The 17035-nt window shown below is 44.3% G+C and overlaps 1 protein-coding gene across 1 annotated transcript in view; it reads right to left on the reverse strand.

Moving 5' to 3' along the window:
* Positions 1-17035, reverse strand: part of ALOX5 (arachidonate 5-lipoxygenase) — a 47954-nt gene that overhangs the window by 24867 nt on the left and 6052 nt on the right. The window contains exons 2-3 of the mRNA XM_021072736.2: positions 15625-15823; positions 10660-10741 (exon numbers count right to left, since the gene is read on the reverse strand). Coding sequence (XP_020928395.2) covers positions 10660-10741; positions 15625-15823 — 281 coding nt within the window. The remainder of the gene's footprint in view (positions 1-10659; positions 10742-15624; positions 15824-17035) is intronic.

A 17035-nucleotide genomic window follows, 5' to 3' on the forward strand; every position in this document is an offset into this window, starting at 1 on the left:
CTTAGTTGATCCAGGACTTTGAGTTCTGGAAATTAATCTGATAGTAATTAAAGCACGAGTAATCAAGATGTTTGTACAGAGTTGTTTCTTGCAGCACTGTTTTTTTTTTTTTTATTTTCCCACTGTGCAGCAAGGGGGTCAGGTTATCCTTAGATGTATACATTGCAGTTACAGTTTTTTCCCCCACCCTTTCTTCTGTTGTGACATGAGTATCTAGACATAGTTCTCAATGCTATTCAGCAGGATCTCCTTGTAAATCTATTCTAGGTTGTGTCTGATAAGCCCAAGCTCCCGATCCCTCCCACTCCCTCCCCCTCCCATCAGGCAGCCACAAGTCTCTTCTCTAAGTCCATGATTTTCTTTTCTGAGGAGATGTTCATTTGTGCTGGATATTAGATTCCAGTTATAAGTGATATCATATGGTATTTGTCTTTGTCTTTCTGGCTCATTTCACTCAGTATGAGGGTCTCTAGTTCCATCCATGTTGCTGCAAATGGCATGATGTCATTCTTTTTTATGGCTGAGTAGTATTCCATTGTGTATATATACCACCTCTTCCGAATCCAATCATCTGTCGATGGACATTTGGGTTGTTTCCATGTCCTGGCTATTGTGAATATCGCAGCACTGTTTTTAATACCAAAACCAAATACACCAAAATGTATTTCCCAATATAAATATGTTCCCAATATACAAATGGGAAACAAGCTGAATGTCCATCAATAGGAGAATGGCTGAATAAGCTCTGGTACCTTCATGCAAAGTGAGAACTATGTGGCAACTTAAGGGCGAGGGAAACAGTGAGATGACGCACACACATGAGATTAACAGGAATGAAGATGTCTCAAGGAGTGAAGTGGGTCCATGGTGTGGGGAGAGAACCACTCAGGAATGGCTTCTACGGTGAAACTTGGCAGGACCCCTTTCGAAAACAATCGGCGATATTTAGAAAACTTAACATGTGGTCTGCAAACGTGCATGTCTACTCCTCGGGATGTTCCCAGTGTACCTCTTTCACGGGAGCACCAGGAGACCAGCCGTGTAAGGAGGCTCTCAGCTGGGCAGCTTGTAATGGACAGAAAGTAAAGACAGCCCACACGTCCACCAGGGGGGCAGTGGGAGGGCACAGCGGTTGGTCACACGACAGTGCGCTGTACAGAAGCTACAATGAATGGTCAACACTTATCTGTGTCAACCGGTTGTTCTTCGAAACAGAACAAGTGAAAAAAGCAAGTCAAAAGATGATTAGATTAAATGATGTAGATGAAAATCCATCACACCACATATCATGTGTGTGTGTGTGTGTGTGTGCCCGCCACACAGGAATATGCAGTCTCAGTGAGCGGACATGAGCACTGGGTTACAATCTGTGTGAGGGTCTCCTTTTCCTTCCCTGGCTGGTTGTGTGGTGAGAGCCAGCTGGGCTTGTCAACTTCTGACATACGGAAAACTATTCTCAGTTGTGACTTGACTTCCAAGCTGTGATCTGGAAGCCTGAGAGTCCATGTGAAAGAGGAACTAGAAGAATATGCAGACGTGACAAGTTCAGTGTTTCCTGAACGGAAGCAAAGGAAGAGGTCTGAAAAGGACAGATGAGTAGGAGGAAGAAAAGATGGCAATTAGATTTATCTCACCAGAAAACCCCCTGCCCCATCTCCTTAAACCCTGCTGAAAGCCCCATCTCTGTAGAACAAACACACCACTGAACCAACCTCTCTCTGGGGGAGGGGTATTTCCCAGATAAGGCTGCACACAGCACTCGTTCTGCAGGACGTTAAGAGTCAAGCTCTTTTGGGAAACACTGGATTAAAACCTTTTTTTTTTTTTTAAACCAGGGTCCATTACCCCAGAACTTCTCCGAATCTTTAGTGTTTATGTGCATTGGGAACCTCTAAGTGGGGGGATGCAATATAGTTTCCCAAACTTCACTATGGAGAGAAAGTTTTGGGACCAATGATCCAGGGCACACTTTGGAAAATACTGGGTTAAGGCAACATGCCTGCAGAGCTGATTTAATTTATCAGCCATTAAGGTCTTAGTCTGAATTAGTAGAACTGATAGGACTCGCTGTCCACTCTCTTAACAGGAAACAAACTAGCCTGATTCTCTGAAATCTGTTTAACATTACCACAATCTAGGACTCCGTCCTTCCAAGGCCAGCAGCACAGAGAGTGCTCACTGGAGGGACTTTGCCACGGGTGGCTGAAGTGGGGTAGGAAAGTCGAGAAAGGGGCATATGAACACCAACCCTTTAGGATGGGAAGGGGCGGTGCAGAGCTCTTGGACAATGCCTTGGGCACTGCATCAAGCACAAAGGTCTAAAACGTCAATAAGGGAGTTCCCGTCGTGGCGCAGTGGTTAACGAATCCGACTAGGAACCATGAGGTTGCGGGTTCGGTCCTGCCCTTGCTCAGTGGGTTAACGATCCGGCGTTGCTGTGAGCTGTGGTGTAGGTCGCAGACGCGGCTCGGGTCCCGCGTTGCTGTGGCTCTGGCGTAGGCCGGTGGCTACAGCTCTGATTGGACCCCTAGCCTGGGAACCTCCATATGCCGCGGGAGCGGCCCAAGAAATAGCAACAACAACAAAAAGACAAAAAAATAAAATAAAATAAAATAAAACATCAATAAGGTGCCTGAGCTGAGATGCTTACTCACAAATATTCTACAATAAATCACAAATTCATAGATCCTTCACATTACCCACTGTATAATCAGCTTATTCTCTCTGGTGCTAACACCATAAAAATTTCATTTATAATTTTTATTATGAAATAGAATATATAAATATGTACATATGTATATGTATATATGCACATACTCATGCATGCATAAAAATGCACAAAACATCTGTGTAACCAACATCCAGATCAAAAATCAGAACATTGCCAGTACCCTCAAACCCCTGCCCATTCCACCTCCCCCAATCACCTCGCTTTTGTGATCATGATTTCCTGATATTGTTTATGGCACCACTGCTATACCAGTTTCCCTAAACAATATAATTCCAAACCTCGTGGACTGACCAGACATGTGTCTGGCTTAAGTTCTTCAGTACTGTGCTGGTGAGGTTCATCCATGTTGCTCTGGGTACCAGAAGTTTGCTGCTCTTACTTGCAGGGCGGAATGATCAGTTTTTTATCCATCTACCATTGATGGACACTGGATGATTTCCACTTTCGGCTCTCATAAATAATACCGCCGCGACCATCTGTATACATATCTCCAGGTGCACCTGCACAGGGACTTGTATCTAGGAGCAGACTTTGCGGATCATAGATCATAATGTAGCTTCAGTTTCATCAGATTTGGGAAGATTGGGTTCTACAGAGGTTATGTGAATTTATACCCTTTCAGCAGTGCATGAGTCTCCCACTTTTCCACACTTTCTTTTACACTTGGGTATTGTCGGATTGTTTCAGTTTTGCCCATTTGGGGTGTGTGCGTACTTGTGTGTGTGCGTGTGCATATGTAGCAGCAGTAGTAGTTCACTGTGAGCTTACCCTGAGACATGTGGAAGTTTCCAGGCCAGAGGTCAAACCCAAGCCACAGCAATGACAACGCCCAATCCTTAACTGCTAGGCCACCAGGGAACTCCCATTGTGACCTTACTTTTTATGTCTCTGATTACAAATTAGGATGAGCACATTTTTGTACACTCACTGCTCATATTTTATGCAGTGACTGCATTGCCCATTTTTCTCCTGAATTGACAATTGTCTTCTTATAGATTTGTAGGAGTCCTTGTTATATCATGAGTAATAATTCTGGTCCATCAGCCTGTGAACTGTCTCCTCACTCTCTCTGTGGTGTTTTGTGAACAGAACTCCCTCACTTTGAGAATGAGAAGCCTATTTTTTCCCTTATGGTAGTGCATTTTGAGTTTGGTTGGAAAAATCTTTTTTCCTTGAGGTCATGAAAAAGAATCTGTGTTTTATAGTTTTGCCTTTAAGGCTTAAGTCTATTCAACCTGAAATGAGTTTTCTGAATAACATGTGAGTCCAATTCCCTCATCTTTTTCTCCTTCTGCTTGTTTTGGATGGATGCCCAATAGCCCCACACTGCGCATCCTCAGTGCCTCTGTAATCTATTAAGTATCCATGTGTGGATCTGTTTCTTTCTTTCTTTCTTCCTTTCTATCTTCCTCCCCTCCTTCTCTCCCTCCCTCCCTCCCTCCCTTCCTTCCTTCCTTCCTTCCTTCCTTCCTTTTCTCTTCTTTCTCTTCTTTTGCTTTTTAGGGCCTCAAGGATACTACTCTGGTTCTTAATCTGCTGAACCGCAATGGAAACTCCCTGGATCTGTTTCTTATTTTTTTACTCTGTTTCATGGAAAGCTAAGTTTTGGAAGGAAAGGGGGAGAGAGCTAAAGATGATTTTGGGGCTGGGACAATCAGCAGTCTGAGAGGGGATTTCTCAACCACTGGGCAGCAGTGGGTCCCTGAGAGTTGGGGGAGGAGAGGATAAGGAGCTAAGAAATGAGAGATGCCTTTACAAATTAGAAAAGTTAAAAAATAAAAGACACTATCCAGTTAAAGCAGGTGTTAGTGAAATGGGTTCCCACACACTGATCATGAAAACTGGTTAAAGATTTTTGAAGGGAAGTTTGTCAATATATACTAATAACTTCTGCTATTTGATTTAGTAATTCATTTCTGGGCATCTGTCCCAAGGAAATACTTAACAATGCACAAAAATTCAGTGGAAATGTTTTCACATTGTTTTTAAGAATAAAAAAAAAATTAGAAAACTCCTAAATGTCGGGTCAGGCTGCTGTTTAAGTATGGTGCATCTATACAATGAAGTAGTACGTAAAAACTAGAATAATGCTTGTGATGAGATTTTTTAAATATGGGAAAATGATTCTGCTACACTTCTAAGGGAAAAAAGGAAGCTATCAAGTTGAATGTACAGTATAACCTCAAATAAGTAAAGTGAAAATGGAAGAATTATAGGTATTTTTCTGCTTCTACATTATTACCCTTCTCTTGCTTTACTGGATTGAAAATATACGTGATATATTTTACATGTTACTTTTTTTTTCTTTCTTTTTTTTTTTTTTGTCTGTTTGAGGCTGAAAATGCAGCATACAGAGGCTCCTAGGCTTGGGGTTGAATTGGAGCTATAGCCGCTGACCTATGCCACAGCCACAGCAATGCCAGATCTGAGCTGTATCTGCAACCTACACCACAGCTCACGGCAACGCCAGACCCTTAACCCACTGAACAAGACCAGGGATTGAACCCGTGTCCTTATGGATACTAGTCAGATTTCATTTCCGCTGAGCCACGATGGGAACTCCCTACATGTTCCTTTTAAGAACTGAACTGTAGAGGGATATATGGAAAGTGTATCAATCATCTCTCCCCACAAAACACCCCCTCCCCAGTCCAGGCTGGCTGTTTAGCATGACGCCTTCCATGCCTTTCCCTTGGAAGGAGCTTCAAACTCAAATGTCTCCAAAGGCCAAAATAGGAAATGAGAGAAGCTTTGATATGGATGACAGACAGGTACTGGACTGGGGAAACTGGGAGAATAAAAGCTCTCTTTGCTCAGAACTCCACAATGACCTATCAAACACATTGGCAGGCTGAGTATAACCCACTGGCCACCATTTTTCCAGATGAGCACTCTAGAGCATGTATCTTTTTTTTTTTTTTTTTGTCTTTTTGCCTTTTCTAGGGCCGCTTCCCATGGCATATGGAGATTCCCAGGCTAGGGGTCTAATGGGATCTCTAGCCGTTGGCCTACACCAGAGCCATAGCAACTCAGGATCCAAGCCGTGTCTGCAATCTACACCACAGTTCATGGCAGTGCCGGATCCTTAACCCACTGAGCAAGGCCAGGGACCGAACCCGCAAACTCATGGTTCCTAGTCGGATTCATTAACCACTACGCCATTATGGGAACTTCAAGAGCATGTATCATTTTTAAAAACAGCTGTATTTACATACCGAAAATTCACCCTTTAAAAGAATCCAAAAAGTAAATTTTTTTTTTTTTTGGTCTTTTTGTCTCTTCTAGGGCCGAACCGTGGCATATGGAGGTTCTCAGGCCAGGGGTCTAATCACAGCTGTAGCCGCCGGCCTACGCCACAGCCACAGCACCGCCAGATATGAGCCGCATCTGCAACCTACACCATAGCTCATGGCAACGCTGGATCCTTAACCCACTGAGAAAGGCCAGGAATTGAACCCACAACCTCATGGTTCCTAGTCGGATTCGTTAACCACTGAGCCACGACGGGAACTCCGTAAATTAAATTTTTAGTATATTTATAACGTTGTGCAACTGTCACTATAATTTTGGAATATCTTCATCCTCAAAGGAAACTTTGTACCCATTAATAGTCACTCTGCATTCCCCATCTCCAATTTTCAGCCCTAAGCAACCACTAATCTACTAATGTGTGTTCATAGATTTGCCCGTTCTGGACATTTCGTATAAATAGAATCACACAACATGTAGCCTTTTATAAATGACCTTTGCATTTAGCATAATGTTTTTGAGGTTTATCCGTGGTTTATCATGTATCTGTAGTTCATTCCTTTTTAGCTCCAAATAATATTCCATTGTATTGATATAAGGCATTTTATTTATCTATTCATCAATTAATGGAATTTAGGTTGTTTCCACCTTTTGGCTCTTATGAATAATGTTTTTAATAAATATTTGTATGCAAGGTTTTTTTTGGATAAAATATGATTTCATTACTCTTGTGTAGATACTAGGAGTAGACATGCTAAACTGTTTTCCAAAGTGGCTGTATCAATTTACATTCTACCAGCAGTGTATGACGGTCCTGGTTTTCCCACATGCTTCACAGAGCTTGTTATCTGTCTATTTTCCTGAGTCTTTTCCTTTGTAGTTTATTACAAAATATTGAATACAGTTCCCTGTTTACTTGTTTTTACATTCCAGCCATCTTAGTGTTTGTAAAGTGGTATTTCATTGAACTTCCAATTTGCATTTCCCTGATGACTAATGGTTTTGAGCATCTTTTCACGTGCTTATTGGGCATTCAAATATCTTCTCTGGAGAAGTGTGTATTCATTCCTATTTATGGCCAAAATATATTCTGTTATATAGATATACCCCTGACATCCATAAGTTCAAAAACATTGAGGTTGTGTTCACCTCTTGAGTGTTTTATGGGTAATGCTGCTAAAAATATAACATTCATGCTCAGGTATTTTTGTGTGGACATAGGTTTTCATTTCTCTTGAGTATATGCCTAGGTATGGCATTACTGGATTGTATGGTTACTCTCTGTTTAGTTGTCTGAGGAACTATCAGACTGTTTTCCAAGGCAGCTGTACCATTTCACATTCCCACCAGTAGTGTAAGAGGGTTCTGACTTCTCCACATCCTCACCACCACTTGTGATTATTTGACTTTTTGATTCTAGCCATCCTAGTGAGTGTGAAGTGATATCTCATTGTGGTGTTGCTATGATGAATGATGCTGAACATCTTTTCATGTGCTTATTGGTCATTTATACATCTTCCTCGGAAAAATGTCTATTCAGGCCCTTGTTCATTTGTTTGTTTATTTGTTTATGTATGTATGTATGTATGTATTTTGGCTGCACCCACGGCATATGGAAATTCCCAGGCCAGGGACTGAATCTGAGCCACAGCTGTGGCTTACACCACAGCTGCAACAATGCCAGATCTTAACCCGCCTCGCCACATTTTTAAATCAGATCATTTGTCTTTTATTATTGAGCTGTGATAGTTTTTACATATGTTCTAGATCTAAGACCATCATCAGGGATCATGATTTGCAAATGTTTTATCCCATTCCGTGGGTTGTTTTTTTCACTTTCTGGATGGTATTTTTGAAGCACAAAAGTTTTAAAATTGGATGACATCAATTTGTCTATTTTTCCTTTGTTGCTTATGCTTCCATGGTCACATCTAAAATTCCTTTGCCAAATTCATGACCCAAACTTTCATGGGGTCATGAAGGTTTACCCACGTTTTCTTCAAAGTTTTAGCTCTTACATTTAGGTATTTAATCCATTTAAAATTAATTTATGTATGTGTTGTGAGGTAAGGGTACAAATTCATTCTTTTGCATGTGGCTATTCAGTTGCACCAAAGCCATTTGTTGAAGACTTTTTCCCTCACTGAATGGTCTTGCTACCTCTTTGAAAATTAATTGACTGTAAGTGTAAGGGCTTATTTCTGGACTTTCAATTTTATTTCTTTGATCTGTATTTCTCTTCTTATGCCAATACTACCTTACTTTGATTATTGCAGTGGTGCAGTACTTTGGATACTGAGAAGTATGAAACATCCAACTTGTTTTTTTTTTTTCTTTCAAGATTGTTTTGACCCTGGGTTCCTTGTATTTCTACATGAATTTTAGAATAAGCTTGTCAATTTCTGCAAAAAAGTCAGCTGGGATTTTGATGGGGATTGTGTTGAATCTGTACATCACTTTGGGGAGTATTATATTTAAGTATTATATTTAAACTAAGTCCTTTGGTTCGTAAACATTAGATGTCTTCCATCTTATTTAGATCTTTTAAAATTACTTTCAACAATATTTTGTAGTTTTCATTGTGCAAGTCTTAAACTTCTTTTGTTAAAAATTTTTTTCCCTTTTTTTGATGGCCGCACCTGTTGCATATGGAAGTCCCCAGGCTAGAGGTCGAATCAGATCTACAGCTGGGGCCTATGCCACAGCCACAGCAACACTGGGTCCGAGCTACATCTGTGACATACACTGTGGCTTGCAGCAATGCTGGATCCTTAACCCACTGAGTAAGGCCAGGGATCAGACCCACATCCTCATGGAGACTATGGCAGGTCCTTAACCTGCTGAGCCACTATGGGAACTCCTCTTTCTTTAAATTTATTCATAAACATTTTATTTCTTTTGATGCTATTGTAAATGGAATTGTTTTCTTATTTTCTTTTCAGATTATTGGTCATAAACATACAGAAAAACAACTGAATTTTGTGTATTGATTATGTACGCTGTAACTTTGCTGGTTTATTAGTTCCATTTTTTTGTGTGTATGAATTCCTTTGGGTTTTCTATGTTCAAGATCATGTCATCTGTAAATGGCTTATTGTTCTTCAATATGGATGCCTTTTTTTCCCTTCTTGCCTAATTGCCCTGGTTAGAACCTCCAGTACGATGTTGAGTAAAAGTGGCAAAAGATGATTAGTTTGTTCCTGGATCTTAGGAGGAAAGCATATTGTCTTTCACCATTAGGTGTGATGTTAACTGTGAGTTTTTTGTAGATGACTTTATCATGTTGAGGACGTTCCCTTCAATTCCTATTTTTTTTCTTTTTTTTTTTATGAAAGGGTGTTGGCTTCTGCCAAATGCTTTCTAGTGTGCCTACTGAGATGACACAATGTTCACTTCTTTATTGACGTGGTATATTATATTAATTGACTTTTGGATGTTAAACCAACCTTGCATATCTGGGTAAATTTCACCTGGTCATATTGTATGATGTCTTTTATGTGCTGCTGGATTTTGTTTGCTAGTATTTTGTTGAAAATATTTATATTTATATTCATAAGAGATATTGATAATTTGTTTTCTTATGACCTCTTTGGTTTTGATATAACACTGGTTTTAAACAATGAGTTGAGACATGTTCTCTCTGCTTCTATTTTTTGGGGATACATTTATGCAGGATTGGTATTAGGTTTTTTTTTTTTTTTTTTTGTCTTTTTGCCTTTTCTAGGGCTGCTTCCCATGGCATATGGAGGTTCCCAGGCTAGGGGTCTAATGGGATCTCTAGCCGTTGACCTACACCAGAGCCACAGCAACACGGGATCCGAGCCATGTCTGCAACCTATACCACAGTTCATGGCAACGCCAGATCCTTAACCCACTGAGCAAGGCCAGGGATCAAACCCGCAACCTCATGGTTCCTAGTCGGATTCGTTAACCCCTGAGCCATGACGGGAACTCCTGGTATTAGTTTTTTAAATGTTTGGTAGAATTCACCAGTGAAGCCATATGGGCCTGGGCTTTTCTTTGTATGAAGTTTTAAAATTTCTCTAAAACTACTTTGTAGGAAGCTTTGAAATTAATTTAAAATTAATATTCAATCTCTTTGCTTGTGATTGGTTTATTCAGATGATTTCTTCTTGAGTCAGTTTTGGCAGTTTCTGTCTTTCTAAGGAATTTGTTTCATTTAAGTCATCTAACTGGTTGGTACAGATGCTCGTGCTATTCCCTTTCATTCATTTTAATTTCTCCGAGGTTGGTACTGATGTTCCCTATCTTATTTCTAATTTTAATAATTTGAGTCCTTCTTTTTTCTTAGTCTGTTAGCTAAAGATACATCAATTTTGTTGTAGATTAGGTATCATGTTTATAACTGAATTATTTTAAGAAGATAAAAAAAAATGAGGGGTAATCCCTGCAACAGGAAGTAGGAAAGCACCAAGATAAATTCAAGGCTTTGATGCCCTATTTCTGTGAATGGTTGACCCCAAGTTTTTCATAATTCCATCGGCAGCTCTGCCTGGAGTGGTGATAATGTGGAGCTTGGGGACTGAGGGGCACTGGAGGGAGCTGGTGCCTTGGTGCTCAACTACCAGCAGTGATGATCCATAGCTGTGGACGGAGTTATGCCCTGAGACAGAAGAAACCATGGCCCCGTGGCCATTTGCTCTGATGAAATAACTCACCGATACTGTTTTTGCCGTGTTTCCAGTTCTTTACGTCTGTGCTGCTTGAGAACGTGAATCTGGTCATCGCAGGCCAACTTTGCTGTGAGGAAAGGACACGTGTGAGAAGAGTTTAGGAAACACAATAACAACATCCGGTATTCAGGTTTCCTTCAGATACTCTGCCTGAGCCAAGTGCTTCACAGGCATCATCTCCTTTAAGCCTCAGAATATTCCCCCATTTTATGGCAAAGCAATGGGGCACAGGGAGGATTGAAGAGATTTGCCTTTAAACTTTGCTCAAGGTCACACACCTAATTAGTGGATTTTCAACACAGGACTCAAATCCTATGCTCTTAGCCAACTCCCTTTATAAAAGACAACTCCAGTTCTTCTTCCTGCCTGCTCACTCAGCTCTGCACCTCAGGGCTCTGAGAACCTCATTCAGATATGTAAACCAGGCTTGGTTCTTGCCACACTTTCTGGAGGCAGGCCAATGATTCTCCCCCTCTCTCTGGGAGGCATGGTGCATACCCATCTCTGTCTTGCCTGTGGATTTGCAGTTGGGGCTCTAACTTGCCCCTCAGCCTCCCAGGACATTGCCCCTGCCAAGAATCCTGGGGTCCCAGATGCAGAGCTGTCTTTCCACTCCAGCGGAAAAGCATTTCCTGATCTTTGGTGGATCTCTTTAAGCCACTTAAGAGTAGTTCACTACTGCACTTCTCCTGCAGAATAGAACTGGCAGAAGTCATATTGCCTGAGAGAGCAGCAGAGACTCATGGCTCTTGTTTTTCTAAGTCCAGTTGGTTGCTTCCTGGAGAAATACGTGACTTAGATTCAACATACAGATGCTGTCACCGTCCAGACACAGAGGGTTTAGAATGAAGCTTAATTCTGAATCAGTCTGTCAGGTCCTAGAGTGTGGGCTTTAGAAGAGAAGTTCCTGGGTTTGGATTTGGACTTGGGCTGTGTCACTTAAAGGTGTGTGACCTTGAGCAAGTTGCCTTGGCCTCCTTCCACGTAAAATGGAGATAACCATGTCTCTTTCTAGGGCCATGGTGGGGATTTAGTTTGAGATTGCTATAAAGCAGTTCACACTGTGCTTGATACTAGGAAGTACCCAGTAAATGGGAACAGTAGTTACCACTGCTGTCCCTGTGGTCATGATGGACCTGGGCTTCCTCTTCCTCCCTCTGAACCAGACTTCAAAGTGTCTCATCTCTCATTTCAGTAGTAGAACAAGTGGCTAAGGGCAGGACCACACTTCTTAGAGCCTTTAGAGCAGGAACGGTCAGACCATGATTCCCTTTACACTATTTTTGAGGTAAATGCAGCAAACACAGTCAATGGAGCTGTGATTAGCAGGATTCTAGAGCATTTCCTGAAAGGGGGCCTATAATAGAGCTTCTCCAGCTCTCTGTGGTTAAGGGCCAGGTTTTTAAAACTTCCATTACATTAGAGACAGACTTTTTTTTGTTGTGGGGGGGCTGCACCTGCAGCATATGTAAGTTCCCAGGCTAGGGGTCCAATCAGAGCTGCAGCTGTCGGCCTACACCACAGCCACAGCAACTGCCAGATCCGGCCACACCTGTGGCCTACACCACAGCTCAAAGCAATGTTGGATCCTTAACCCACTCACTGAGGCCAGGGATTGAACCCGGATACTAGTCAAGTTCTTAATCTCCTGAGCCACAAAGGGAACTCCCCTGACATTTTTGTAAAATACTATTAAAAATTAACTATTAGGAAAATGAAATAAAAAAAAAGCCAAAAACATTCCTAAATAGCCTAGTTTTTCTTATCAGGTACAGCAATCACAGGAGAATTTTAGTAAATTACTCTAAGTTTGTACACCTGTAGTCTCAATCTCTGTACCTCATTGCAGACCAGCACCCAATAGTTCTGAGGTGCACTCAGAGCCCTCTGGTCCATGGCCCCTCTGCCTGGGGCCCAGAGGGACAGAGCAATAGGATACTGCTGGCTTCTCTGGAGGGGATGTAAAGCCAAGCAGCAGGAGAGTGTGGAGGCCACTGGAGGCAAGGTGAATATTAATTGTAACAACAGCTATCATTGGCTGTAGGAGGCACATTCGTCATCTCTAATCCACCTCAGAGAACCTGCCTATTTCTCAGGCACCTTGCTCTGAGGACTTGAATCTATTCAACTTCACTGTATGAGTAAGTCCGAATATGTAGAGTTGTAACATGCCAAGTTTCGAACGGCTTATAGTGTCCTTTTTCCTGGCCCACTGGCTAATGGAACTTCTGGGAATACAACAGGTGATAAAGCCTGGACTGGACTGAAACAGCAGAGTTCAGGGTGGTAAATTCCAAAAGACTGATACGGCCTTAAAGAAGCTGTCCCTTTACACAGATGCTTGGGATCGTTGGCACCACAGTGACAGCCCTCTGACTTTTATGGTCACTCCAGATGCCATGGTGAAATGTTAGATTTCAGAAAGTTATCATGTGGTGAGTGACTGAATTCCTTGCTGGCTGTGCCCCCCACCCATTTCCAGGTTGTCCAAAGCACTGGTCATTTTGCCATGTGGTGGACCAAAGATGGACACACACAAATTCTTTGACCTTACTTCCATTGAGAGGGCCATTTATGTCCCTGTTGAGTCTAGGTGGGCTCTAGGACTGAATAAAATCTGGTGAGGTTACACGGTGCCAGTTTCCAGGGCCAGGCACGAAGAAATTGGCATCCTCCACCCTCTGTCTCTAGGAATACTTGCTTTTGAAGCCAGGCAGAAGATGTGCAACTACCCTGAGATTACCAAGCTGTGAGAAGCCCAAGCTCCATGGGGACACCTTAAGGCCTTCAAGAATGAGATGTCAAGTGGAGAGAGACAGAGACCATAAAGCTCCAAGGTGCCAGCCACGTGAGCAAAGAATCCCCTTAGAAGTGAATCCTCCAGTCCTTCCCCACTCAGTGAATGCCTCGTGGCTCACAGAGGAACCGCCCCAGGGAGCCTTGCCCAAATTCCTGACCCCTAAGATCATGAACAAAGCAACAAGACTGTTTAGAGCTACTAGAATTGCTACACAGAAATCGATACGTGGAACATGCTGGATGGCTTTCCTGTGTCCCTCCAGATCCACCCTTCACCTTGTCTTGTCCCTGAAGGTCCCTGATCAATGCATGCATGGGCTTCACGGTGGCTGAGCCCCTGGGATCCCTGACCAGAGAGTGGAGGACAGGGGGCAATGAGGAGGGGACATTTCTTCCCCAGCCCCTCTCCGCAGTGTCTCCCCAAGCTGTCTGCATCTCTGCGGAGGTCCACAGTGCCTCCCAAGGCAGCTCTGGCTCTAGGACACTCCCCTCTGGATTATTCTGGCCTTCTTTCCCTCCCTCATCCCACCAAGACCAGCAGTGCTAATGGCCCTGCACACTCGTTACACTTTCTAAATATCCCAATCTGAATGTGCCATATGCTTTTTGGCTTGGACAGAGATTTAGGGAAGCCTGGGAAGAAGGACAACACAACCAAGACCTTGGGTGGGAGGAGGGGCAGGAGGGAGAAGTGGGGCTCATGTTTTCACAATCTTCATAAAGGAGAAGTGCCTTGTCTGCAACCTTTTGCATGCTGGCCACTATAAGACAGAGTGACTTTGGTAATCTTTTCCCTGCCATGAGGACAGGGGGTAAAAATCCTTCTGGCCCCAATCATTTAGTTCAGAGATACTCTTGGAATTTTGTTTCTCAAGTTAAACTCCTTGTCAGAAACAATGGGACATGGCCTGGGGTTTAAGAACACCAGGTAGAGAAGAACGTTTTCCTCCTGGGTCTAGGTGTTCTGAGCTAAAATAATCATTCTTGTTTTACCTATCCTGCTGAAGTTCTGGGAAGAGCAAATAAACTAGTGATGGGAAATGCCTTGGCAATGAAGAGGTGTTAAATGGTGTGGCTGGAAGAAGCAGCTGGCCCCTTCCTCGTCATTCCAGGTTTCGAGTGTGAGCAAACTGAAGGACAGTGACTAAGGGAAGGCAGGATTTTGCCGAGGTGTGGGTTTGGCTCATAGATGCTAATGTGCAGGGGTGGGGATCATTCAGGGGGAGAGTCTCCTTAGACGACTCCCCACCTCTGCTTCTCTCTCCTCCTCCAACCTGGCCAGCTGCATGTCCCTTAGGAAAAACGGCCTCCCGAGGAAGTGCCAGATGAGGGTCTGCACATTTGAGGGGCTTGCCTAAGAGGGCAGATTTTTAGGGTCTTTTCTCTTTCAGCAAAAAGTGGGACTTCAGGTTTTTTTTTTTTGGGGGGGTGCCGCACTTGTGGCACATGGAAGTTCCCAGGCTAGGGGGTGAATCAGAGCTGTAGCTGCCTGCCTATGCCACAGCCACAGCAACGCCAGATCCAACCCATGTCTGTGACTTATGGTACAGCTCGTAGCAATGTCAGATCCTTAATCCATTGAGCAAGGCCAGGGATTGAACCTGTGTCCTCATGGATACTAGTTGGGTTTGTTACCACTGAGCCACAATGGGAACTCCAAGGGACTTCAGGTTTAATAACTGGTGACCGTGAACACCAGGCCTGCTCCTGGCCCCTCTAGTCTGGCACCCAAGCACTCCTGCTCAACTCCTTCCTTTCCCTGCCTGCATGGGGTCCTGGGGGCCCAAGCTCTACTGTAACCTGAGAAAGATGAGAACTGAGAACTCATCTGGAGAACAGCCCATCCAGGGGCCCATGTCACTAGGGACCCCAGTTACCCTCTGGCAAAAAAGAGGATATAACCTCCCCTGAAGGATGGTAGCAAAGAGGGGACATGGCTGGATGGAGCTGGGGGTCAGTTGTGCTACCTTCTGAGCCTGGGGCTTTTAGTACTTGGAGGACGGTCACACCTCTTGCAGGTACATGAGACACAGAGCAGGTGCTTAACCACAGATGGCACTGTTATTATTCCCGTGAATACTGCTCTTCGAGGAAGGAGAGCCTGAAAGCTCTCTTGGCTCACGGGGAGTAGAAGGTGCCTGAGCTGCTCACCTCGGCCATCTCTCAGGACAATCTCGCCCTCGCCCGAGATCCAGCGGTAGCAGGGGAACTCGATGTAGTCCCCGCAGGGAGTCTTCAGCGTGATGTACTTTAAGTACCAGTCATCATGAAGCCAGTACTTGCGCTTCTCGATTTTGATGAGCTGGATGTCGCCCAGTTCTTCATCCACTGTCACATCGTAAGAATCAACCTGAGAAGGGGAAAAACCAAATCAGACCATCTGGGGGCTCCTGAGCCTGTGAATCATCTCTCATTACATTTAGCCATGCCCTGGACCCTGGGGGACAGAGACGGCCAATTCCCCAGCTCTACCTTTGGGAGACAGAAGTCTGGTGAGTCAGGGTTGGCACCGCTTAGAGAGGAATCTCCTCCTGTCTGCACTGGGCCCTGGCTGGACGCTGGAGGCTGGACGTGGAGACTCCAGGCAGGGGTCCCCTCTGCAGGTGAGCTCGAGAAGGGCCTCTGCAGCTGCCCCATCATATCGAGGGCAGCAAGGCTGCTGGCTTTGCTACCCTACGGGGGGCAAACTGACCCTTGAACACAGGGGCAGCCCTTTACAGCCTTCAAAGGGCTTGCTGACACTGCTACAGATCCCACAACAGTCTGGGAGGAGAGGCAAGTTATGACCCGTGTCTCAGATGAAAACCCTAAAGCTAAGACCCACTTCCACTATGAGTTGGCAGAGCTAGAACTCCACTTCCAGGCTTTTCCACCTCTCTCTCATTCCCCGTGGGGCAAATAGCTGAGTGGAAATGAGGAGGCTCAGATACAAGTGAAGTTGCACAGATTCAAGTTGTCCCGGGGCCTCTGCGGTTCACGGAGCCACAGTGATGCTGAGAAAATTGGATGAGCCCGTCCCACTACATCCAAGGCACAGCGCTGGGGTGAGGCTGGCCTTGCTGCTGGATGGTGCCCCCTCCAGCCGTGTGCACTGCTGTTCCCCAGGCTGCTACTGGGCTTCTGTCCCCAGGAGATGGGCTGGCACAGTGGCAGTGCTGGGCAGCCCCTCCATGGCTGCTGGATGATGTACATGTTGCCGCTTAGGGGCTCAGCATTGCATTGGGGGTTCCAAAGACCAGGAGGTTTGGGAAGCCCCGGACTCCAGGCCCTCTAAGGCACTTTCTAAGCCAGATTTCAGCCATCCTTGAACTTTTCCTTGGTGCAGAACTTAGAGTTCTCAGTGTACTAGTGAACTAAGTGGAGGGGAGGGTGTTCCTCCTGCACATGACTCCGTGTGTCCCCATTTCCATCCCTCTCCCTCCAAGCAGCCAGGAGACCCCTGGGAGGACCTCATAAGAGAAGCGGGAAGTTGGACATTTTTAGCAAACCACTTGGCTCTGAGCACAGTGAGCAGCTTGCTTGTCCTGGCTGCCACAGATGCCAGACAAATGTGGTCAGAAAG

This window comes from Sus scrofa, chromosome 14 (assembly GCF_054392235.1).
Source record: "Sus scrofa isolate SSC_HxYL_T2T_F1_AM1 chromosome 14, Sscrofa_HxYL_maternal_Yorkshire_Landrace_v2.0, whole genome shotgun sequence".
Taxonomy (NCBI): Eukaryota; Metazoa; Chordata; class Mammalia; order Artiodactyla; family Suidae; genus Sus; species Sus scrofa.